At 53.4% G+C, this 22,540-nt stretch overlaps 9 protein-coding genes across 9 annotated transcripts; 5 read left to right on the top strand and 4 right to left on the bottom strand.

Annotated features, from left to right (window-relative positions):
- Positions 1–5: 5 nt before the first annotated feature.
- CLUP02_03932 (uncharacterized protein) lies at positions 6–3,744 on the bottom strand (the record flags this gene model as incomplete). The annotated part of the gene is made up of 13 exons (XM_049282949.1): positions 6–109; positions 189–221; positions 304–396; positions 493–658; positions 715–953; positions 1,237–1,514; positions 1,563–1,639; positions 1,692–1,781; positions 1,843–2,244; positions 2,379–2,692; positions 2,749–2,926; positions 3,039–3,163; positions 3,537–3,744. 13 exons carry the CDS (start codon positions 3,742–3,744, stop codon positions 6–8), a joined length of 2,307 nt encoding a protein of 768 aa, XP_049140092.1.
- Positions 3,745–5,050: 1,306 nt separating this feature from the next.
- On the top strand, positions 5,051–6,498 carry CLUP02_03931 (carbonic anhydrase; the record flags this gene model as incomplete). The annotated part of the gene is made up of 3 exons (XM_049282948.1): positions 5,051–5,104; positions 5,376–5,913; positions 6,110–6,498. The coding sequence occupies 3 exons, from the start codon at positions 5,051–5,053 to the stop codon at positions 6,496–6,498; spliced, it is 981 nt and encodes a 326-aa protein (XP_049140091.1).
- A 1,800-nt stretch (positions 6,499–8,298) lies between these two features.
- On the bottom strand, positions 8,299–8,565 carry CLUP02_03930 (uncharacterized protein; the record flags this gene model as incomplete). Its single annotated transcript, XM_049282947.1, has 1 exon — positions 8,299–8,565. One exon carries the CDS (start codon positions 8,563–8,565, stop codon positions 8,299–8,301), a length of 267 nt encoding a protein of 88 aa, XP_049140090.1.
- A 1,660-nt stretch (positions 8,566–10,225) lies between these two features.
- Positions 10,226–11,087, top strand: CLUP02_03929 (uncharacterized protein; the record flags this gene model as incomplete). The annotated part of the gene is made up of 4 exons (XM_049282946.1): positions 10,226–10,512; positions 10,579–10,707; positions 10,766–10,969; positions 11,030–11,087. The coding sequence occupies 4 exons, from the start codon at positions 10,226–10,228 to the stop codon at positions 11,085–11,087; spliced, it is 678 nt and encodes a 225-aa protein (XP_049140089.1).
- A 212-nt stretch (positions 11,088–11,299) lies between these two features.
- On the top strand, positions 11,300–16,265 carry CLUP02_03928 (ATPase; the record flags this gene model as incomplete). Its single annotated transcript, XM_049282945.1, has 3 exons — positions 11,300–14,212; positions 14,262–14,540; positions 14,592–16,265. 3 exons carry the CDS (start codon positions 11,300–11,302, stop codon positions 16,263–16,265), a joined length of 4,866 nt encoding a protein of 1,621 aa, XP_049140088.1.
- Positions 16,266–16,800: 535 nt separating this feature from the next.
- On the bottom strand, positions 16,801–18,059 carry CLUP02_03927 (short chain dehydrogenase; the record flags this gene model as incomplete). Its single annotated transcript, XM_049282944.1, has 4 exons — positions 16,801–17,112; positions 17,273–17,605; positions 17,713–17,903; positions 17,966–18,059. The coding sequence occupies 4 exons, from the start codon at positions 18,057–18,059 to the stop codon at positions 16,801–16,803; spliced, it is 930 nt and encodes a 309-aa protein (XP_049140087.1).
- A 502-nt stretch (positions 18,060–18,561) lies between these two features.
- Positions 18,562–19,488, top strand: CLUP02_03926 (DSBA-like thioredoxin domain-containing protein; the record flags this gene model as incomplete). Its single annotated transcript, XM_049282943.1, has 4 exons — positions 18,562–18,595; positions 18,659–18,737; positions 18,803–18,843; positions 18,899–19,488. 4 exons carry the CDS (start codon positions 18,562–18,564, stop codon positions 19,486–19,488), a joined length of 744 nt encoding a protein of 247 aa, XP_049140086.1.
- A 152-nt stretch (positions 19,489–19,640) lies between these two features.
- Positions 19,641–20,751, bottom strand: CLUP02_03925 (bucentaur or craniofacial development; the record flags this gene model as incomplete). Its single annotated transcript, XM_049282942.1, has 2 exons — positions 19,641–20,340; positions 20,405–20,751. The coding sequence occupies 2 exons, from the start codon at positions 20,749–20,751 to the stop codon at positions 19,641–19,643; spliced, it is 1,047 nt and encodes a 348-aa protein (XP_049140085.1).
- A 666-nt stretch (positions 20,752–21,417) lies between these two features.
- CLUP02_03924 (uncharacterized protein) lies at positions 21,418–22,356 on the top strand (the record flags this gene model as incomplete). The annotated part of the gene is made up of 1 exon (XM_049282941.1): positions 21,418–22,356. One exon carries the CDS (start codon positions 21,418–21,420, stop codon positions 22,354–22,356), a length of 939 nt encoding a protein of 312 aa, XP_049140084.1.
- Positions 22,357–22,540: the final 184 nt, after the last annotated feature.

Raw genomic sequence — 22,540 nt, 5'->3', positions numbered from 1 at the left:
CTCCTTTATTCGTCCCGTTTCACGGTTGACGTATTCTCAACGCTGTTTCTAAGAAGCGTTGTACATGCTGTGCGCCTCTGCGATATGGCCATGATGCTCAAAGTCGCGACTGTCTTCCAACGTCAGCTCCCTGACCTACCTACCTACTCTTTTCGCCTTGGTATCAGAAGCCTCCGGGAGAAACTTACTGTCTCTCGCGGTGCGATATCTGTCGGATACGGCTTCAAAATTGAAAGAAAAACGAAAAAGACGCGAAAGAAATCGGGAGCAAGTTGACGTCTAGTAGAATTCAAACAAACATACCGGCGATGGCTGAGTGTAGTAACTCTTTACCGCGCTGCAGGGCGTTCTTGTGTTTCTTTCGAAGTACTTTTTGGTTCACTTGTTCTCCTACAGCTAGCCGATGACAGAACGAGATTGATATAGCTGTTTAGATACCCTTCCTTATGTGAGATTTCCCGTTTCTTTACTGCCCTAGGGGAGTCAACTCACCCCGAATGGTATACAGCTTCAACAGAAGACCATAGGCGACGCGTAGCACAGCAGCACTCACGAATGATATTCCATAGTCGGTCGTATGTTTCTGTGATTTGATTTTAGCAAAACGGTCAACACGCATGTGAGGAAGGGGGTCCCATCTTGTTGTTAGTGTAGGGTGCTAAAGGTGAACCGTGAACATTTGATATCTGGGGATAAGACCACTTCGATTATTACGTGGAGCGTGTTCTTCATCTTCGGGCTGGATGACTGAAATCCACCATTAGCTCCGCGGTCTCGTACTTGGTGCGTGAAGATGGTCTCATGAGGCAGGTGGCGTCCGGACGGATACATCCACTTACTTGCGGGTGTGTATCCCATCTGATAAACTATTCTCTGCCGCACCTGAGTATACAACAGCAAACTTTCATATACCCCTCCGAGTCCATTTCTGTCACCAGCACAGCAGACGCCCTCTAGGTCGGGGTCCAGGTCAAACTGTGGCGTGGGTGGAATGGTTCATGGTCAACAATCAAAATTTCCGCCCACACAGCCTATTTGACGACAGGCTACGAGTTCGAGTCCGCGTTTCCCAGTTTGTGCACCAAGAGATGTAGCCCCCAAATCAGCACGGGGGGGGGGGGGGGGTGAACTCTTTTGCTTTTTGTTTTGATTGCCTTTGGAGGCTCAGACCCTCGTAGTTCTAATGCCGGATGACTCCGAACTTACTAGACCTACGATATAGAAAGATAGAAGGACCTGGATACGGGTGTGGTGCCGGCTTCTCGTTGCTGTACAATTCACATATTCTACTTTGGCAGTTGATTTCCCTTGAGCGCTGGATCTCGCTCAGGCATTTCCGCCGAAAGCCAGTGAAGCCGGAAGGAACGAGACCCTCGCATAGAACGATGCGGTGATCACCTCCATCGCCGAGTATCTTGATGAGGCAACCTGGTACAAACTTCCGCCATTTTTCTCGAGTACCTGAGTGTTCGGTGGCCATGTTTCGTTCCTGAAATGCGTTTTGTGATTGAAGGCTGGAGATGAATGTCTAGTGACCTAGGCAGGAGGATTTTGTCCAGTACCAGTGCGCATGATGAACGATAGTGGGAAAGATATGGTCTCTAGCGAGCCAGGAGACGAAGGCAGGGGTATGTTCTGGCTTTGCTACTTTGAGCTCCATTACAGAGCTATATCTTGTTTTCTAAAAACACCATCTTTTCCTCGGTGATTGGCACTTCGATATCAGTGAAAGGGGTGGCTGGTGAACCCCGTCCGGGCACGCGGTCGTATAGACTGTAGGGCTTCTCAATTCAAGAGAAAGCATTGGAATTCAAGAGGCTAAACTATGGAGCATGATGGAACAGGAAGATGGAACGCAATTTGTTCTTCTACCTTCGGCATCAGTAAGGGTTCGTGGAAAACAGTGAATCTCGGAGGGATCTGGCTGAACGTACTGTTGTGAGCCTCATGTCGCGGTCCGTGACAAGGTAAACTGGCACGTGGGTTTTTACTTGCAGGCTCGTTCAGAGTGCATATAGCATGATCGCGGATAAGTGGCCGAGCCTTGCGGACGATTGCTTGCGGCAAATGTTTGTGGATTGGCGGGTAGGCGGGTGTCCGATGGGATGAGCTTGCTCGACTATTTGGTGACATCGTGTACGGGGGTATGGAGTGTAGGCCTCGAAGGTGGTATATGCATCTGAAACTGCTCTGGCCGAAGAGAGTTGTTTTGGGGTATGAATATATCTCACCCGCGAGGAGAGTCTGTTGGATGATGCTAGGTTTGATCGACCGGTATTGATTTCCAGTAATTAGTAGGAAGATGTATCTCATCGTTACAAGAGTCATTTGTAAGTCGTGCTTTCCGACGTGCGAAAGTCCTAGAATAACACGCTGACCGTCGACTTAAGCCTTATTGTGTCCCATATCAACCATGGCGGGACACGAGGATTCGACTCTACAGCGGCCGGAGGAGCGCCCCAAGAACTAGACGCATGTTGTCCCCAAGTAGGCCTCCAGAATTCTTCGATATATGCCACGGTTCGAACTTGCTGAAATTTCGCTCCTAGACGATACGGATACGATGCCATTGACGGGCGGCGGTGAGTAATTCGGCAATTGAAGATGATGTAAAGTGGTACATGTGAGGCGGCTTTGAAGAGCACCCGTTTTGTTGCTTTGATTGGATGCCGGTACCAAGCCGCAGTGTTCACTGAAGCTTCAAGTACCTGAGCCGAAAGACCGTAGTAATGCAAGTGGGAAAAAAACCATACCCAAGGCTGCAAATAGGAGCTTGATAGCAACCTGGGTAAGTGGGTTGATAGGCGGGCATAGCTATCTCTCTCAGGAGCAGCTCAGCCTGTCCATGTAAGCCTCCAAGCGTCATCAGTTCATCGGAAGGCCAAAGATTTCGCAAATCTTCCTCCTGGAAAGTGGACTCTTTCTTCTATGTAATCTACTGGCTGTATGTTGACAAGTGAAGCTCAGCCTGGACCTTCACAGTGACGAAATGATAGCGAGACTGAGAGATGCAATTTGTGCTCCGGGACAGGGCTTACACGAGGGAGTTTTGGAGCATAAATGCGTACTTGGTCACGCTCATTTGTCCGCGGTTGGGATATTGGCAGGGATAGCTTCGCAATGACATTTACGCCAAGAGAGTAGAGGGGATGTGATATCCATCCTGTCGCACCCACGCACCTTGAGAATTAGCCTCAATTGAACCCTCAACCAATCATCTAGGAGGGGAAACAAAGTCGAGAAGTGAATACGACTTTTACTGAATAGGCAGAATTGATGAAATGGAAGCGATCTTCATCTTCAATCCCCACCAGCGTCGGCCATGTTCCGATCGACGTTGGATTAACCTCGAAAGTCTAAAAGACCAGGCCAAGTCACTAAGAATGCAAACGTGCCAACCAAATGTCCAAAATCCCCGTGGAACGGCGGAACTAGGGGCAAACCGGGGGAAAGAAATGTCTCACCAGGGATCGCAACGTACAGTGACGATCATCGAACGGTTTTTTGTACCGACTAACTTATATTGGACGTCACACCCCAGCTTTCCCCAGGAGTTCCAGCCCGCTTCCCATGCCGCTCCGGATTGATGATGCGGCGCTCGAGAATTTCCCGGTCGCGTCGGCTATTGGGAGAGAGTGTGTGGCTAGCCGACTGGCGTTCAGCGCCGCTAATTTTGAGGGTCTCAAAGGAATTTGGGTGTAAGAAACAAGAAGTCTGGGTGTTGTTTGGCCGCGAAATCTGCATGTGTCCTACTTCTTACAAGGACAAACGTCACGTCAATTATCGACTGTCGCTCTGCGCCATGTCAACTGCCACAAACGGAGCGTGTCCCGTTGTCTAGTGTTACCTAGCACATGAATCGCTCGCTGCACAAGAGGCACAAGCACAAACAAGATGATCCAGCGATATCGATAATTTGGCGGCTGGCTGATCCGTGGCTTGTGAGCTTGTCACGGCGTCTGTTCTGGTGGACAAACGCCATTCAACTACAGCAAAATGGTGGAGGCTGATGCTGAAGGGTGTATTATCTATGCTGGATGATAGCGCTTATTGGAGTTTTGTAGCGAAGACTTTGCTAGAGATGATATGGCAGTGGCGGTACAGTTCCTTCGCTCATGGTAGGACTCTGAAGGATTTGAGAACCCGGAGCGAAGGAACCTTAGATCCTCTGTGTGACCTCCCACCTCTTCGGTCTCTTGACCGCAGCGAAATTTGATTTCGAAGCAATTTTACGTAGACGCTCACGTTGCCGCGGTTGAAGGTTGGCTGGTGAGCACTACTGACTGAATATCGGCGTGAGATTTCGGCTGTGCCATATTCTCCGTTCGGCCTAGGGCTCCCTCCGCCACGGTCAGCAACGCCGGGATTTCAGAATGTCGCGGCTATGCTTTGCACTTTTTGGCTTACTACCCTGTCATGATCCTGTTTTCTCTTTTGAAATTCTAGTCAATGAATCGACATCCTTTTGCAACATGAAATGCTTTCAAACGGGTGGAAGACCCTTGGCGTCAAGCGGCACGAAAATAACACGAAGCGAGAGACTTACAACAACCGAGCCTGGGCGGCTGTTGATTGCCAACCATGTTTTTTTTGGTTGGTTTTTTTTGCCAATGAGAACCCATGTTCGTTTCCATCTGAGTGTCTTGGAAGACGAGAATCCGTCAGTCGCCGCATTTCTCCGCCATGCAAGTGTCCTGATTATGTACCCAGAAATTTCCGCTGGCTCTTGTGGTTCCTCTTTGTTACTTTGCCTCCTCATCTGCATCCCGCCCTCTTGTCACTCTCCCTCAAGCATGCGCGCGTATTGTTGTCTTGGCACCTTTCAATCAACCTGGCTCGAGTGGGCTTTGAGAGGATCTTCATCTGACGGGGTGCCATAATCTGACTCTCTTTTACCTTCTCTCGTCAATCCAAACAGGTACTGGGGCACACCCACACACCCACGCATCCAGTCCGATGGGCGTGGGGACCTCTTTCTTCCCTCTTTGGCGGAGTCTCTGAACAGCCTAGACTGGTCATCGCTTGACCCAAGAAACCAAGAACTCAAGCTATGCAGGCCAAAGTGCCGTCTGGAGGCGAACTCCTTGGCCGCAGCAAGCACACTGTTTGTCATGCCCAACCTCGTGAGATGGCGGCGTCTGCTTGGGAGGAGCGCCTTTTCCCTCTCCGATTCTGGGTCCTATCTTTGCCCCGGACTGGAGCGGGCACCTCTTGAGGGATCCGTCAAGATCTATCTCCCGGAGCACTGAAAGGTAGGATAAAGAGGTCCTCCGTCCCCCTTCTTCCCGGAGCTTGCCACTCACTATCCTTGAGCCCTTTCTTTCTCTCTGCCGCTCTTGAGGAAAACTTTAATACTGCTTCTATTCTCATAAGAGCCCATTCTCTGTCCTGCCCTTATTTCGACTTACACCAACATACCAAGAACCATGAAGTCCTCCCTCCTCCTCCCCTTCGTGACCCTGGCCTCGGCCATCTGCCACCACCGCACATCGCTCTACCGCCGAAGCCACGGCGGCATTGCGGCCCGCAGCGAGGACGGCCTGGTCGAGGTCGCAAAGTTCGGCTACGACGACCTCACGGGTCCCCTCAACTGGCACGGCCACAACAACCAGTCGTCCAAGTGCGCCACGGGCGCCTGGCAAAGCCCCATCAACCTGAACGATACCTCGGCGACGCTCGTCGCCGGCACGAGCTTGATATTTGACGTGCCTAACCTGCCTCACGGCGCCGTCTTTGAGAATCTGGGTAGCACGCTTGAGGTCGTGGCTGAGAACGGCACGCTGACGAGGCGCGGACGCAAGTTTCATCTGAGGCAGTTCCATTTCCATACGCCTAGTGAGCATAGGGTCGATAGCGAGTACTTCCCCATGGAGGTCCATTTTGTGTTCGAGGCCGATGAGCAGCAGCTGAAGAGTGAGCCTCCCCTTCTTTTCCCCTCATTATTTTACGACTTCTTGTCAAAACAATGAGCCAAGAAACCCAACTTGTACAAACTTGCTTTTACGGTTTCTTGTTTACTGTTCAGATATGGAGAACTGTGGATCGAAAGGGTAGAGACTGGAGACACCAAAGCGAATGACTGACTAACTGGTTCCCCTTTCCCCCATAGACTCCACCGGCCCCAGCAACTCCGTCGTGGGGTTCCTCATCGAAGTCGATAACAGCGCGCCCTCGCCCTTCCTGGCCAACGTCTTTGCCCACCTCGACGAGGTTAAGGAGCCGGGCTCGCACGCCGAGACCGAAGAGCTGGACTTTGGCGAGCTAAAACGCCTCTTGGAAGGATCAGACGTCTACCAGTACGACGGCTCCCTCACGACGCCGCCGTGCACCGAGGGTATCGCGTGGAACGTCGTGGCGGAGCCGTTGAGGGTCGACGACGTGACGTACCGCGCTGCTAAGAAGGTGATGAAGTTCAACTCGCGGTATACGCAGAACGTGCCCGGGCAGAAGAACTTGTTGGAGAACTCGAGAGTTATGCTTAATGCCATGTCACCGTGAGAGAGGGGGCATTGGCCGGGATGGGGGTTAGCTACAGGGTACAACTAGACCGATCTGGGGATTGCCTGACTCTTGGATCAGAGGGGTAGGCGGAATTTAGAGATGTTGAGGGAGCAACGATGTTTGGGGTGCGCGTGGTTGTGCGTGTTTCTTGGGGTTGGTGGCTCATGATGTGGATCTCACGGAGACGGAGTTTTGGCTTAATTGGCGTTTATGAGGGGCGCTTTTACATATGAACTTGCATACAGATGTGGGAAATTACATTAGTAGGAGGGAGGTCGGCGAGCATACACATTGTACGGATACACATGGGTGGTCATACAGATGCGGGAGAAGACGGCTCGATGTGGTGAGAGCGTATGTAAGTAGGTACAGATACAGCGTACAGATCTCACAATACAATTTACGCATGAGCAGGGTTCACATTTCTTGGCATGGATGAAGCACAGATTCTCAAAATGTATTGCATTGTATTCTAATGAACAAGATTCAACTCCATGGTATCTTTCCTTGAACGCCTTTTGAGCACCAATGATTATCGTCCACGGATTCCGCGCTCATGTAAGAATCAGTTCTCAGAGACGCTGGTCGGAAACTTTGACAGAGACTCCTCTCGCCTTTCCCGATAAGTTCTCCCCTTCGCATAACCCCCCGATTTGCGGCCAATGCTTTGTCCGAGTTCTCCGTTGAATGACGAAGCAAAACACACAGAAACATTGGCGGGACGTCGTAGTTAGCTCCAGTAAGAGGAAATCGTACCCGCATGCAGGCTGTAAGAGAAAAAAGCAATGTACGACATGGACGGACGTTGACCGGAGCGATGTCACGCTCTTTGGCCCGTCTAGTTTTCGTCCTGGTTCCTTTCTCCGCAATACGGCGGCGGCGTACTTGAAGCATCCCAACCCCGGACAGGTTGACAACATGATGGGACCATTCGCACCTCAAGGGTGAAAAAGAAGGGAGGCTGCTATTGTGCGCGTATCCGTAAAAGTGATGAAAGGTCCAATTGAGAAGCGACGGAAGAGGTTGACGACGCCAATCGTGTGATTGGTGGCCCGTTTTGATGGCCCCTGGTCCGATTCAACGGTTTTCACTTGGCACAATTCAAGCTCTTTCTGCTACTCGTTGGCGCGAACTATGCCAAGACACCTGAATGGAGATATGAGTGGTTTGGCCAGAGGGATTGGATACGCGGACTATGATGCCCATGTGGAGTGCAGAGTGGAGATGGAGATGGTCCATTGACTCCAAGTCTTGTCTTGCGTGACGTGACTGCGGAGGCGATTGTGGGAGGTCGGGGCGCGCGAGTTCGCAACGATGAATGCAACTTTCCCAATGGGTCTCCTGGTCTTGGCTCTCGGCATGGCATGCACGTCTCGGCTATTCCTGCCTCCCCTCACCACAGCCTGCTGCTGCCTGCATCTATCTTTCACTCTGCGGACTTTTGTTCTTGCAATGGGCAATCGAGCAAACACAGAATGAGGCAAGACAGAGATGGGCAGGGGGGTTGGAGAGCTGGGCATCGGAGGCCGAATTTTGCGGTTTTCCGCTTGGCGTCGGAAGCCGCGTGCCGGTTCCTTGAGCCTTGTGGGGCACCACCGGTCTCGCCGATTCCTTGGCGGGGCTCTCGCGGTCCGATCGCGTGCGGCGACGGCGAAGGGACTGCGGGTTGCTGCCGACCAAGTTTGGTGGTTGTTTTTTTTGTATCGGTGCTTCATGTAAGTTCCTGGAAAGGCCCTCGTGATGTACGATTTGGGGGGTTTCTCTCGGAACATTGAGCACCTCAACTCAATGAACAACCTAGTCCCGCTTGAAGACGCTGCGGGCCATATCCGTGAAAGAACGGCCGCCAAAGAGGAACTGCGAGCTGTGACGCCCGCAATGGGTGTAGACGTTGACGGTCTGGGAGTGAGACGACTTGCGCTTCGAGGGGCGCGGGCAGTCTGTAGAGACTGCTCTTCTGTGGGTGAAGGTATCTGAGCCTGCCGAGATGGAGCTCGCGTCTGAGCCGGCGCGGCTGCTCTTGGGACGGGGAGCGTCGAAGTTGGGGGTGTTGAGGGAAGACATGATGTCAGAGGTTGGTGTCTCTTAAGAATGGTATGTTTGTTTGTTTGTTTATCAGAAAGTAGATTTCTTCAACGATTGGATGAATGAGTTAAAGATTGGATGGTGATTGTACAATGCAATGATGGACTCGTCCAGACCGTGGGGGAGCCGTCCTTAAATGCTTGAGGGGCTCGTCATTGCTGGATACGGCTACACGGCGATAGTTTCTTGGCTTCCTGCTTACGACCGCTTGGTCGGCATGGATTCACGACGCCTGGTCTAAGAATGCTGTGCCCCGAGTGGCCGCTTGCCGACTTGGCCGGGTTGCCGGTCGATAGCAGCCCCACACGAGGGCCGGTCTGCTGGACACGGTTTACCCCATTGATGTGACGCCGCGACCGAATGCGAGCCGCGGAGTGCGTGAGGTGGGACTTGGCCTCGTAAGGCAACAGCTAATGCAGGTGCGCGCCCCTTGTGTTCGTTCGCCATGACATGCTTCCGCATTCGTAGGTAGCGTACCCGTACGACGCCAATGGCTGTCTTTACGCGAGGATCTGCAAACTGGGCTGATCGTTTGGCGACGGCCTCAAAACTGGCGTGCTGACACAAGGGATAGGGCTTAACTGTAAATTTTGAGGCCCCTCGAATGATCGCCGGAAGAAGCAAATGTAGGTTTCCCTTCCCGTTGTCCAAGCCTCATAATCTGTCTCGCCAGAGCCTCGTTCACTCAAGCAAGAAACGAGGAAACGTGGGCGAGGTAACGGGCCGCAAATGCACACATTGCAGTGTTCGACCTCGTGACTATGAACGACTTCTCGGTGTTGGCGAATAGGACGGTATCTCGGCACGGCAGCGTCGTCAGCTTGGTTGGTTTAGTCATTCGCCGTACCGAAGTTCGGACGACGCCGATGGTTTAGCGCCGTTTGTGGCCCTCGGCGCCGCGGCACGTGATGTTTGTTTATCTGGATGCCTGCTGAGTCGGGCGCACCGAAAATGCTCAGGCCGCAAGGCACGCATGTAGGTAAGGTATCCATACCCACCACACTCGTGCCCCCAACCAAACCAGAGAGATTGACGAGAAGGTGACAAAATTAGACGCCAGTCAACAACGATTGTATACTCCCTAACCGTCTTGTTCTTTCTATTATTTCTCTTGGATCATATTCTGCTATCAATTCATCTTCTATGCATTCATTAGATATCGCTTTCGAAGAAGGAAAAGGAATAAGAATAGTAGGATGAGGACTAGAGTACATAGACCGGCAAGCGATTATGTCAGCCACTTGAGTGACAAGTAACTTGCCAAGCCAGGGGCACCAGCCACGTTCCCTAGCCACGTTCCTAACCTTGGCGCCCGGAAGCTTAAGCCTGCGGGTTAGGTACCCCAGATTCGGAGCCGTAGGGCTGATGGAAGGGTCGACTTGGTGAAGCTTGAAATCGCACCGTCGTTGAGAGAGGAACTATGAATAAGGTGGTCTTTTGCCGGTTCAGTGTTGCTGGAAATTGGGCGAGTTGGTTGAGATCCTCAGGCGACCCATATACCGAAAGTTGGCACCACCAAAACGCGTCCTTCGTTGCCAACAATAACTGATGCTCAAAGACGAGCATTTTGAGGCCCGAATGCGATGGAAAATTGAGATATGACATCATTGGCATTGATCGGTCATTGTCAGGCGCATCTATGCGCCGCGGCTTCTCATTCCCCCAAAAGGCAAGCGGGTTGGTGACGGCTGTCTGGCTTGAGTTCCCATTGAGTAATAAGACGCAGTGGCCCGAAGTTGCACTTTATTCAAGAGCTCTCAACGTCACTCTTTCGAAATACAATAATGCGGTCGCGACAATGCGACAATTTGTGGTGGACACTCATCGCCGCCCACTTACCCCGGGCCCGACTTTTTTAACCTCTTGCGCGCCGAGGAGCACCGTCAATCCTTGCAAAGTGATTGACATGCTTCAGACTTTCCACAGGTAGAGACGAACATCGGTTGACAGAGCCGCTGACTGTGCTCGGGGAGCAACGACTCGAACAAACAGTCGGATTTCCTCATGTCAATCAATGGCAGAGAATTCCAAAATGCAGATTCCATTCGGATTGAGACCCCTCCACGAAGTCAGTTGGGTTGAGGAAATAATTGGGTCCACACTCCCCAAAGCGGAAGTCTTGTAGCCTGAGAGCGTCTAGCGCTCGGACCATTTGTGGCTGGTGGGCGCTGCACGTGAGACCCACTCTACAGACTCTCGTCCCTCCTCGCCCGAGTGAATGGCGCGCAACTACGCGCTGTGGTGATTTTTCAGCGAATCCGACTTTATTATCACCAGGTGGTGTTCTCATTTCTCGCTGTGCATTATCGCCAGCGAAAACTGTCGTCGACATCCAGGTCGACTCGACTTTTTGCGATCGGATTGCTCAGAGGCCAATGGCGTTGTGCCGCGCAAACACCTTTGCCTAACGCCTCCATTGTTCTTGCACATCACTCTCCCTGAGCGCTAAGACACTGGTATGGCCTTCTTACTTCCCTTCACGTTCTCAGTCGCTGCAATGAAGTTCTGGATTGATACCATTTTCTGCTATTGAAACTCTTCTACAGATTTTCCTTGTCTGCATGTTGATGCTAATCATCAGTGTCCAGACCTTGGCGCGAGGTAGCTACCTAGGCAGCAAGCAGTAGCTTTCCCCGGCGTGCACGACGCTCAAAGAACACGATACCAATCCTTTCAACCACCACACATCGTCTAATTCCTCAATCGAGTCACAATGCCGTCGAAACGAAAGCGCGACATCGAGGATTTCGATCCTAACAAGTCGGATTCCGATGACGAGAACTTCGAGCCTGGCGCGGATGGCCCCCCCGTTCGCACCAAGAAGCGATCGCGCGGATCCAAGAGCCAAAGGAACGCTGGTGGCGGTGGACGGCGCCGGAACAACCGCTATCGAGGATCCGACATTGAAGATGAAGACGATGATGACGTGTCTGATAGCCAAGACGAGGGCTCCTTCGCTTCTGAAGACGACGAAGAAGAAGAAGAGGTCATGCCTGTCAATGCAGCCGGTCGTAGGTCAAGAAAGGCCGCGACCAAGCACAATAGCTACAAAGAAAGCGACGAAGACGAATCCGACCCCGCCGAAGAGTCAGACGATGTGCTCTCTGAGGATTTGCCCAAGCCCAAAAAAAAGGACAGCTTAATGATCAAGCTCAAAGTGCCGAAGAATGCTTCGACGACCGCTCCCGGTGTTACTCGACGATCAACTCGTGCCCACACCGAGGAGTATGGCGAGGAGCACGTTGAACTCACTAATTCCGGCAAACATGGGCGGCCTGCCTCGCGTTCTAGGAGCCCCGAGACCCTGGCCCGCACTCGATCTTCCCGCTCCATTAAGGGTTTGAAGAAGGGACCCGAGACAATTGAAGAGGCCACCCAAGAAAGCAGCGGTCCTCGGGAGGAAGATGTTGATGAACTGGCTGGCGATGCTGAGCAAGCTGTTGAAGAAACAAAGGATGCCGAGATGGAGGATGTCAAAAAATCGACAGAAATCGTACAGGGAGACATTGTGGCAGAAGATGACGATGACGACGAAGACGAAGGTCCAATCGTCACGCGGCGAACCAGGGCAAAGAGAGGAAGTGGCTCTGGGCCTGCTGAGCCCGCCGAACCGGAGGCTGATGCCGAAGGCGAAGCCGACGATGACGTCCCCAAACGATCTGGGCGCCTAACTCGTCGCAACGGGCTTCGGAAATCAAAATCTGTTCAAGAGCCAAGTAGCGATTTCGAGCCCGGCGAAGAGTCAGCAGGGGAGGAAGATCGCATGTCTGAGTCGCCCAAGAAGGATTCCGGCGACGGTGACGACGGTGATTTCGACAGCCCGGCTCCGCGCGGTAGGGCCGCCAAGCCAAAGGGTCGATCCACCCGGAGCTCGCGCCGTGGCGCCGAGTCAGCCGAGGAAGTCGAGCTAGACCAAGACGAGTTGGCCGAAGAGCTCCACGAGCTAAGGCAGGACTCCCGCTCGCGGCGTCCACGACGACCTTCACCCGCCATCATCTATCAAGAAACAGCATCCAAGCGACGCAGAGCCGCCGCGAAGCCCATGAACTACTTCATGCCACCCCTCTCTGCCGTAAACATTGAGGAAGATGACGGCGAAGATCCAGCCCCGACTCCCGCACGTCGTCGCGGTGGTCGTGGGGGTGCAAGTCAAGCTTGGGATCGCGCCCTCAACACAACATTCGGACCTTTTGGAGGCGGAGGCGGCGCCGGGTCGCTCCTTGGCGGGCCTTGGGGTTCCGGAATGGCCGCAGGAGGTGTCGATTCGGACAGCAGTGACGATGAAATGGGCCAACGATCAGGGCCTGCTGCTGGAAATGTTGGCATGACGCCCACATCAGCCGCCGCTCCAGCTGGACTTCTCCCTGGCCTTGCGCAACCTTTGGGTGGAGAGGGTGGCGTGGGGGCAGCTCCCAATGTTGGCAAGATCAAGAACCAGAAGGCTTTGGCAGATGCCGACCCTCTTGGAGTCGATCTGACTGTGGACTTCAATCATGTCGGTGGTCTTCAAGGTCACATCGATCAGCTGAAGGAAATGGTCCAGCTCCCTCTTCTATACCCTGAGCTGTTCCAGAGATTCCATGTCACGCCACCTCGAGGTGTTCTTTTCCACGGTCCACCCGGTACTGGTAAGACTCTGCTTGCTAGAGCTCTTGCCAATTCCGTGGGCGTTGGCGGGCGCAAGATTACTTTTTACATGAGAAAGGGAGCCGATGCTCTGAGCAAATGGGTTGGTGAAGCAGAGAAGCAGCTGCGTCTGCTCTTTGAGGAAGCGAGAAGAACGCAGCCGAGTATCATTTTCTTCGATGAAATTGATGGTTTGGCTCCGGTGCGCTCCAGCAAGCAGGAGCAGATTCACGCTTCCATCGTCTCAACACTCCTGGCCCTGATGGACGGTATGGACGGCCGCGGACAGGTTATTGTAATCGGCGCCACCAATCGTCCTGACAACATCGACCCCGCTCTCAGACGACCCGGGCGATTCGATCGAGAGTTCTATTTTCCACTCCCAGACGTGGCCGGTCGACGGTCCATTCTTGAGATCCACACCAAGGACTGGGGTCTCTCAGAGCCATTCAAGCAACAGCTCGCCGAAAACACCAAGGGCTATGGTGGTGCCGATCTCCGTGCTCTCTGCACGGAGGCTGCTCTCAACTCCATTCAGAGGACATACCCTCAGGTCTACTCGTCAAAAGACAAGCTCATCGTCAATCCTGACAAGATCAACATCCACGCGACAGATTTCATGCTTTCGATCAAGAAGATGATTCCGTCGTCTGAGAGGTCCGCCGGCACAGGCGCTGCTCCTTTGCCCAAGGGGATCGAGCCACTGCTTAGAGACCAGTTCACATCGATCAAGAGGGCTCTGGACGATGTTTTGCCTCGTAAGAAGAAGCTGACAGCGCTGGAAGAAGCCATGTTCGAGCAATTCGAGGATGAGGATCACGGCTTCGGTAGAGAAGCTCTGCACCAAGAGTTTGAGCGGTCTAGAATCTTCCGCCCGCGATTCCTGATCCACGGGTTTTCGGGCATGGGCCAGAGCTACTTGTCCTCTGCCCTGCTGCACTACTTCGAAGGTGTACACGTTCAGAACTTTGGGCTTCCCAACTTACTGGCCGATGGACGGGTAGGTTCATTCCCATCCCATTGATGTCTGCGTCACTAACATCTCGCAGCCCATGGAACAGGTGATTGTCAGTTTGTTCACTGAAGTGAAGAGACACAAGCCAAGTGTCATCTACATCCCGAGCATCGAATCGTGGTATGCCGCTATGAGAGACACGCTACCATTCATCACATTCAAGAACATGCTCAAATCTATACCGCCTACGGATCCCATTTTGGTGCTTGCGACGGCTGAGTATGAAGCTGGGGAAGACCTTGCACCTGAGCTCGTCCGGGAGCTTTTTGCCTTTTCCCGTAAAAACCGATTGCAGATCCAGCGGCCGAAGCATGTGAGTACAACAGATGAAGGTTTATGGCGACATCTTTGCTAATTTCACTAGTCAAATCGGCGAGAATATTTTGCTTCCATTGTCGACCATATTCGCAAGAGTCCGGCTGACTTCCCTGATCCTGCCAATCGGAAGAAGAGAGTCTTGGAGGAGCTCCCCGTTGCTCCGCCGCCGCCACCGAAAGTACCCACCAAGGAAGAGATCAAGGCCATGCAGAAACGCGACCACCAGTTGCTCAATATCTTGAAGGTGCAATTGCAGCCAATTATGGACCAGATCAACAGGAAGTACAAGAAGTTCAGGCAACCCGTCCTTACTCCCGGTCAGCTGGATTACCTCTTCCTCGAAAAGGATCCCAACTATGTTCGCCCCGACGTAGCGGGCATCGAGCATCGGCCTTTTGAGATCGTGAAGGATAAGTACGATGTTGACGTGCTACGCGAGACAGTTTCTGGCAAGACTTTCTACAACCTCGAAACGACAACCATTGAGGAGAGGTTGTCGAACGGCTTTTACTGTCGACCAAAGGACTTCCTTCGGGACATCAAATCGCTTGCCAAAGATGCCAAGAACATTGGCGACAAAGAGCGGACGCTCAAGGCAAACGAACTTGTCAGCAATGTCGAAGTCGACGTCGCGACGATTGAGGGTAACACCAGCACTGTGGACTGGGAGGCGTTGCACCAGAGACAGCTTCAACGCGCTAAGGTCCAAGCTGAGAAGGCGAGGAAGAAGGAGGCGCTTCAGTCTGTTCTCGACCGAGTTCAAGGCGATGTGGGTGGCGGTAACGACAGCGACTCACAAGGGCCGGTCACTTTGGGCGAGCAGATTCCTGGGTCTGGTCATGCCATGGCTCGTTTCCAGGTCATGAGCCCGGGACCGAGTGGCGGCGTGGGATCCCATCAGCAAAGTAACGGCACATCCAACCCTTCTCGGCAAAGCGACGTGCACATGAGCGGCGTGGACGACGACGACACGACGCAGGACAGCTCCATGCAGCCGCCGCCTCAATGGCCACCTCAAGGAAACGCGACAACTGGCGCTACACAGGTATCCCAAAGATCTGTCATCACCACAGTGCCCCCGGGCATGTCGCCTTCTGCGATTGTGAACGACGCTTCCACCACCAAGACGTCAGATCCATCGGACAGATCGACAGACAAGTGGAGCACGCAAGCGACAGGACCGACAAACGGGTTCCATCCAGATCAATCCAGCCAAGGCGACAACTCGCAGCTGCAAGACACCCAGATCCCTGCCGGTATGGATCCTGTGAGCCAGGCCACTTCTAGCGACGCAGCTTGGCCACACTCCCAAGCCCATGGCATGGCGCGTGGGATCATTCACCCGCCTGGCAGTCAGACATCATCACCCAACAAGTCTAGGAGCTCAGGAGACTCGAAGCACGCTATGCCCTTGGTCAATATTCTCAATGACTCAACAAGCGAGGACATCAGGAATTCGGGTTCGTCATCTTCGCAGCAGCAACCCGTCATCCACGAGGGCCAGGTCGAGCAATTCCTGGACGAGTTGACGGAGAGAACATCAGGGTGCACTATTGAGCAGTTGGAGCAGATCAACCGTGAGCTCATGGACGAGATCTGGAACACGAGGCATGAGTGGAACCGCATGAAGGTGCTCGGCGACCTGACCAACGTGTTCAACGAGACCATTAGCGACATTGAGAGCATCCAGGGCTTGTTCCAGCAGAGCCAGCAAGCATAAAAGAGGGGACATGCGAAGCCGGACAGCAAATGCTCCCCACGACTTGTACCATAGCACGTTTCTTTGAACTACTTTTGATTTCCTCCACTGTCTTGAGTCTTTTTCTTTTCCGGCATCCACGGCGGAAAACACAGGTTGACGGTGGAGTGGGGCTGGTTGGGTTGGAGGTGAGAGGGGAGGGCAACCGGCAATGGTCTAATTTGTGAGCGACGGGACGACCCCTTTTTTCTTGTGATAAAGTGCATTATATTGAGAATCCACCGCATCCTACTCTGTGTAGCATGGGGTAGGCAATAGACAAAATTGCATTGCACTGTGTTTCCTGATGAAGCTTTTCTGTGCATTTCTTTCGATTATTATGGAGAGGATAGTGGCATGACTTGTTCGATCTCTCCGGTTCAGGCACCTAGTTTCCATACGTTGACGACGCTACATGCCTTCAATTTCAACACCAAAGTGATACAGCATTATCATGTTTCTCACGAAACCATGATATTTCCATACAAGATAGCTAACCCAAAGTACTCCCTCCATCTCAAAGCTTAGCTTTGGCGCTATCATACCTCTTCCCCTCGTCGTCCTGCTCCTTGACGCGCAGATCGGGCAGTTCCGCGGGCATGATTCTCCGTGGCTCGGCTCCGGGAACGAGAGAGTACTTTGAAAAGTCCGTGACGCCGGCGTGGTCCCGCAAGAAGTCTTCGTCGAGGACGAGCTCGCCGTTGAATTTTGCCGCGGGCGCGCGCAGGATCTCGAGGATGGCGTCGGAGAAGATTGTGGGCTTGCGCAGGTCCTTTGATTCGTCTGCGTTTGCGGCTTGGAATTTTTGGGTTGCTGCGGATTCGATGGCCTGGGATGGACTCTTGTTAGTTTACGGAGTTCGATGTAGATTGAACATGGCTGGAGACACCATGCTTATTTATGGAACATTGACAAAGATCCAAGCAGCAGGCTTTCGTTCAAAAAAAAAGATTAAAGAAGGGAAAAATAGAGAAAAAAAGACAACATACCGCGGCGGGCCAGATACTCGTAATGGCCATGTCGTCTAACCCTTGCCGGACGAGGTCCATTGACAGGCCCTTGGTTAAGACGCTCATGCCGACTTTACCCATGGCGTAGGCCGTCTTGCCCCGGAAGAAGCGGCTGTAGATGGGCGGGCTGACTACAACAACGCGGCCGCGCCGCTCGCGCTTGAGGTGCGGGAGCGCGGCGTGGAGGGTCAGGTAAAGGCCCTCTGGGTTCACGCGTTGCATGAGCTGGAAGCGTTTGGGGGGCGTGTCTTCAACCGAGGCCCACCAGATTGCGCCCGAGTTGTAGACAAGGACGTCCAGGCGGGCGTAGATCTGGGGGAGGAGAAGGTTTGTATCAGTGGATGTTACTTGTGGAAGGACTACGAGGTGAAGAAAGGGTCACTGTCGGTATAACGAGGAGAAGTTTGATGGACGGATACCTTGATCGTCTGTTCGATGAGCCGTGTGACGCTGTCTTGGTCTCGGACGTCGACAGCGATGGGCGTTGCGTCGCCGCCGGCCTCGTGGATTTCACGGGCTACCGTGCTGATGGTTGAATCATTTGAGTTGGGATTCGGTGGGAAATGGTTGGCCTTGGATGCGTCGCTTATGGTCTTTGCAGCAACGACGACTGATAATAAGCGTAAGTTACTCGATGCTTTGAATGGAGAAGACAGGAGGAATTGGCAGTACCTGCATAACCATTCTTCGCGAGGTCAATGGCGATTTGTCGACCTATGCCTCTCGAGGCACCGACTACCAAAACTACCTGCTTGGCTTCGCCCATTATGTGTGTATAAGGTAAGCTGAGAAGAATGAAGTGTGTGTTCTCCTGTACGTGTGGGATGTGGCTGGGGGATTCTCAAGCATGTAACGTGGTGAAAAGTATTTCAGATATGATGTTTTATCAAGTCTTAGAATCCACGTCAACTTAGATGTCGTGGCGCAACACAGTATATAAGCCTTAAGTTGCGCAAGGTTATGTGAGACCTCGTACACATGCCGTCGGGGCTCGGTACGTGAACGTGTATTAGTGATCCTCCCCGATTGAGCTTGAAGCTAAGAGACTGGAGCTTTATCCGTACCCCAGACACCCACTGGCTTGTGCCGAGGTTCCCCACACCATCCACCTCAAGTCCACTTCATCAACTTGTCTTGATCAACCTCTGTTCAACATCTACTACAAAGATTGCGCCATTGAGTGTGCGACGGAGATTATTACGTTCTTGCCCGTCAATAAGCCCGAATCGCAAACATCACTATAACTTTTGTGTCAGAGTACCGCCAAGATGGGCGGCAAGATTGATGCTTACATAGACATTGGTGAGTCTAACAGTGTACTAGGCATTTCAAGGACCAAAGGGCTTGACTGATGATAGTTATCAGCATCGCTGTATAGTTATATCGCCTTCACTCATATTATCAACAACCAGGAACTTCTCGCAGCCCACGGAGTCCAAATAGAGTTCGTCCTCTTGGCCTACCAAATGACCCTCTCAACTACAGTCACTGACCAACATACCCCATTAGGATTCACCCTGTTCTCCTTGGCGCCATCAACGCTGCTTCAGGTATATTTATCCAGGTGTCTTAAGAATTTAATAATTCAACTCACTCTTCGCGTAGGAAACAAACCACCATGGACACTCCCAGCTAAGGCAGAGTACGGCACCTTTGACGCCCGCCGCTCCTCCGCCCGAGCAGGCAAGCCCGGCATCACCACGCCCGAAAGCTTCATGGAGCGAAGCATGACAGTCGCCCCCCTCCGCGCCCTGCACTTCATCAAAGCAAACTACCCAGACGCCACGTACCAGACGGCGTGGCACTGGTTCCTCCACTGCTTCTGGGAGCCGCCCAACCTCAACCTCACGAAGCCCGACGTCCTGGCCAAAGCGATTGCGGACGCGCCCAAGCAGTACCCGCCTCCCGCCAGCGGCAGCAACACGCAGGAGAGACTGTTCAGCGAGGCGGACGTCAAGAGGATTTTGCAAGGAGTAGGGTCGCAGGAGATTAAGGACTCGGTCAAGACTAAGACGCAGGAGGCGATTGATCATGGTGCGTTTGGCGCGCCGTGGTTTTGGGCTGTGAATGAGCAGGGTAAGGGCGAGCCGTTTTTCGGGAGCGATAGGTTTCACTTCATTTACGAGTACCTGGGCGTCCCTTACCAGGACATTGCCATCTTGCCGCCTGGAGACAAGGCGACTGCAAAGCTGTAGTCTGGTCGTGTATAAATTGTGTCTGATATTTGTTTAGGGGGTATCTCTTTTGTTATCTCCATGAATAAAACGCCGAGCCGTATCCAATACCCAAGACCACCGTGAAGCCACGTAAGGTGAAGAACAACAACACAACAACGCAAAAAGGGGTTTCACTGCACACGGCCAGCCATCCTCGCCCGCCGCGCGTCGTCTTCCCTCTTGGCCTCGCTGCGCGCCAGGAAATCCTGCCTCTCGGCGTACGAACCCTTGGCCCTGCCCGCCAGCTCGAGTTCGTCCTTGAGCCCTTCCTTGTCCACGAACCCGGCCCAGTCCATCTTGCTCTTCTGCACCGTGTTGAGCTTCTTGGCCTGCGCCTCCTTCTCCCTCGCCTTGATCCGCACCGTCATGCCGAGGTTCAGATCCGAGCGCTGGCTGACAATCTCAATGACGGGCTCAAAGGCCGAACGGAACGCCTTCTTGAGGACGCGTTTCGGTTCGCCGTCCTCGTTGTCGGCGTCTGCACCCGCGGCTTCCGCGGCGGCGGCGTCCTTGCCGAGGGAGGCGAGATAGAGCTTTGCTTCGGCTGAAGAGCGTGCTACGACTTTTTCTTCGGTGTGGACTTTGCCTGCAAAGTTGTAGGTTCGCTTGATGCGGATCGTGTCTGACGGGTCGCCTGCCTGGGCTTCGTCTAGCTTGTTCGTGTCAGGCGCCGCGGCGATGGGCGTGGTATCGGCTTCTCCTCCGTCTCCGGTCTCGTTCTCGCCACTTGTTGCTGCTGTCGCCTTCTGACCGGAGAGCATTTGTGCCCAAAGGGCATCGACGTCGACCGTTACAGGGCCAGATGCGGCCACGACTTTGCGCTCTTCTTTTCTGTGACACAGACTGTCAGCGACTCCTGGTAGAAGCCAGGAAGGAAAAGGCTGTGTCCACTCACTCTGCAGCCCGCATACTCCGCGTCTTCACCAACCCTCCTTCGCCTCCCTCGTCATCCACGCCTAGGGCCAGGGCAGCGGGCGCATCCCTTGCTGCCTTTTTGAGCTTCTTCTTCGCTGCCTTCTTAATCAGGGCCTCATCACCCGAGTTTTCAAAGTCTGCAGCCTCGTCGCCGCCGGCATCGCGCTTGCGCTTGGTCGTTGTCTTTGCTGCGTCTTCGCCGTCGTCGGCCTCGGAGTCGGACGCTTCGGAGGCGCCATCGTCGGCTGCGGCTGCCTCTTCAGGCGCAAAGTCCGAGTCCTGAGAGGACTCGTACTCTTCGTCGTCTATGGTCGGATCGGGAGGCATATTTTGAGGTTATGGTGGGGGCTGACGTGGGTTGGAGGAAGTTGAGAGTCGCGTCCGAGCAAGTGACTTGCATGGCTGAGAAAGTTCGGTCGGCTGTTATCGGCGCAATCGTGACCGAAGGCGCTCGGTGAAGGGTGGTCTGTGTCCAATCAGAGGGCGTTACCCCCACCATCCATCACTGACTGCCAGATCCCTCGACGCCCTTGGTTTTATCCGGTTGAAAGCATCATTGACACAGTGTATACCGGTGTTTTCAATAGGGGAGGCCGGACTCCGGCCCCATAAAGTCGATTTAGCCGGCGCGGCGGGTTGTAGTTTGACGCCTTGTAGGTTGTTTTCCCGGTACGCCTTCCGAGTCGGCGATCTACTCTGCATATCCTCCTAAATGCGTTTAATCTTGAGCTCCCCCGCACAACAGAAGCTTTAGCGTTGGCCGATACAGACACCCGGAATCTCTGCCCTTTACTGGGTACGAAACATAAATAGACGAAGTTCATCTCTGGTAGTGATTTGTGGTTCAATATGTTATCTGCGTTCAATTAACCGTAGTAGGATATACTGCACCATTATAGACCCATCTTTACTATCTCTCCCCCTTTTGGATAACACACCCACTTAGACACTGTGGTCAAGAATCGCAAATTTTGTTCACTGCTGTCCACAGCTATGTCTGCCAATACAGAACCGCTCACTGACGCCCAGAAGGAGCACTTTAGAACGACAGGCTGGTTGAAGCTGAGCAAATGCTTCACAAAGGAACAAGCAGAATGGGTCACCAAGGACGTCTGGACTCGACTGGGCATGGACCCCAACGACAAGTCAACCTGGAAGCAGGTAACAAACATGCCTCATCACCGCACCTTTGATGCTTCCGAATACGCGCCCAAGGCATGGGCCGCTATCTGCGAGCTGTGCGGCGGCGAGGACCGGGTGGCACCCGAGTCAAAGGAGTGGAGGGACTCTCTCATCGTCAACCTGGGTAGCGAGGAATACGAGGGAACAGAGCCCGATCCCAAGGAACTGGGCATCTGGCACGTCGACGGCGACTTCTTCGTCCACTATCTTGACTCCCCGGAGCAAGGTCTGCTCGTGATCCCGCTCTTCACGGACATTGTCCCCGGCGGTGGGGGGACCTTTATCTGTCCCGAGGCGATGGCCGGGGTCGCACGGCATCTATACGAGCACACGGACGGGGTCTCGCCGCGGATGGTACCCAGAGACGATCCCGATTTCTCAAGGGAGAAGAACCTTGACTGGTTCAACGAGCTCGCGCGGAGCTGCGGTGACTTTGTCGAGGCTCACGGGGAGGTAGGGGACGTGTATCTCTTGCATCCGTTGATGCTCCACAGCGCCTCGAGGAACCCGCTGCGGCGGCTGCGTATCATCACGAATCCACCGGTATTCTTGAACCAGCCTCACGTCTTTGATAGGGCGGATGGTTCGTACAGTCTTGTGGAGCAGGCCACCCTGAGGTTGTTGGGCGTCGAGTCGCTGCCCGGATGGAAGATAACGGCGCCACGGGAGCAAGTCATCCCAGAGAGGCTCAAGGTTCAGGATCGGATGAAGCAGGAAGAGATTAAGCGTCTCGCAGCGATCGCGTCTTAGCGTTGCGTAGAGATGGCACAGTGGGCTCCTGAGTGTAGCCTCGGATGACAGCTGGGAGCTGGTACGTTCGAGAATTGACGGACGGACTCATTCGAAAGAATATTTTGCCAACTACAGTAAGCAAGAGACATATCCAGCTCCAGCAAACGTGGTGTATTCTTCTTAGATGCCCCAATACTGTACT

Source organism: Colletotrichum lupini, chromosome 2, assembly GCF_023278565.1.
Source record: "Colletotrichum lupini chromosome 2, complete sequence".
Taxonomy (NCBI): domain Eukaryota; kingdom Fungi; phylum Ascomycota; class Sordariomycetes; order Glomerellales; family Glomerellaceae; genus Colletotrichum; species Colletotrichum lupini.
Note: the sequence above shows the minus strand (reverse complement) of the source record. Positions and strands in the feature narration are given on the sequence as shown.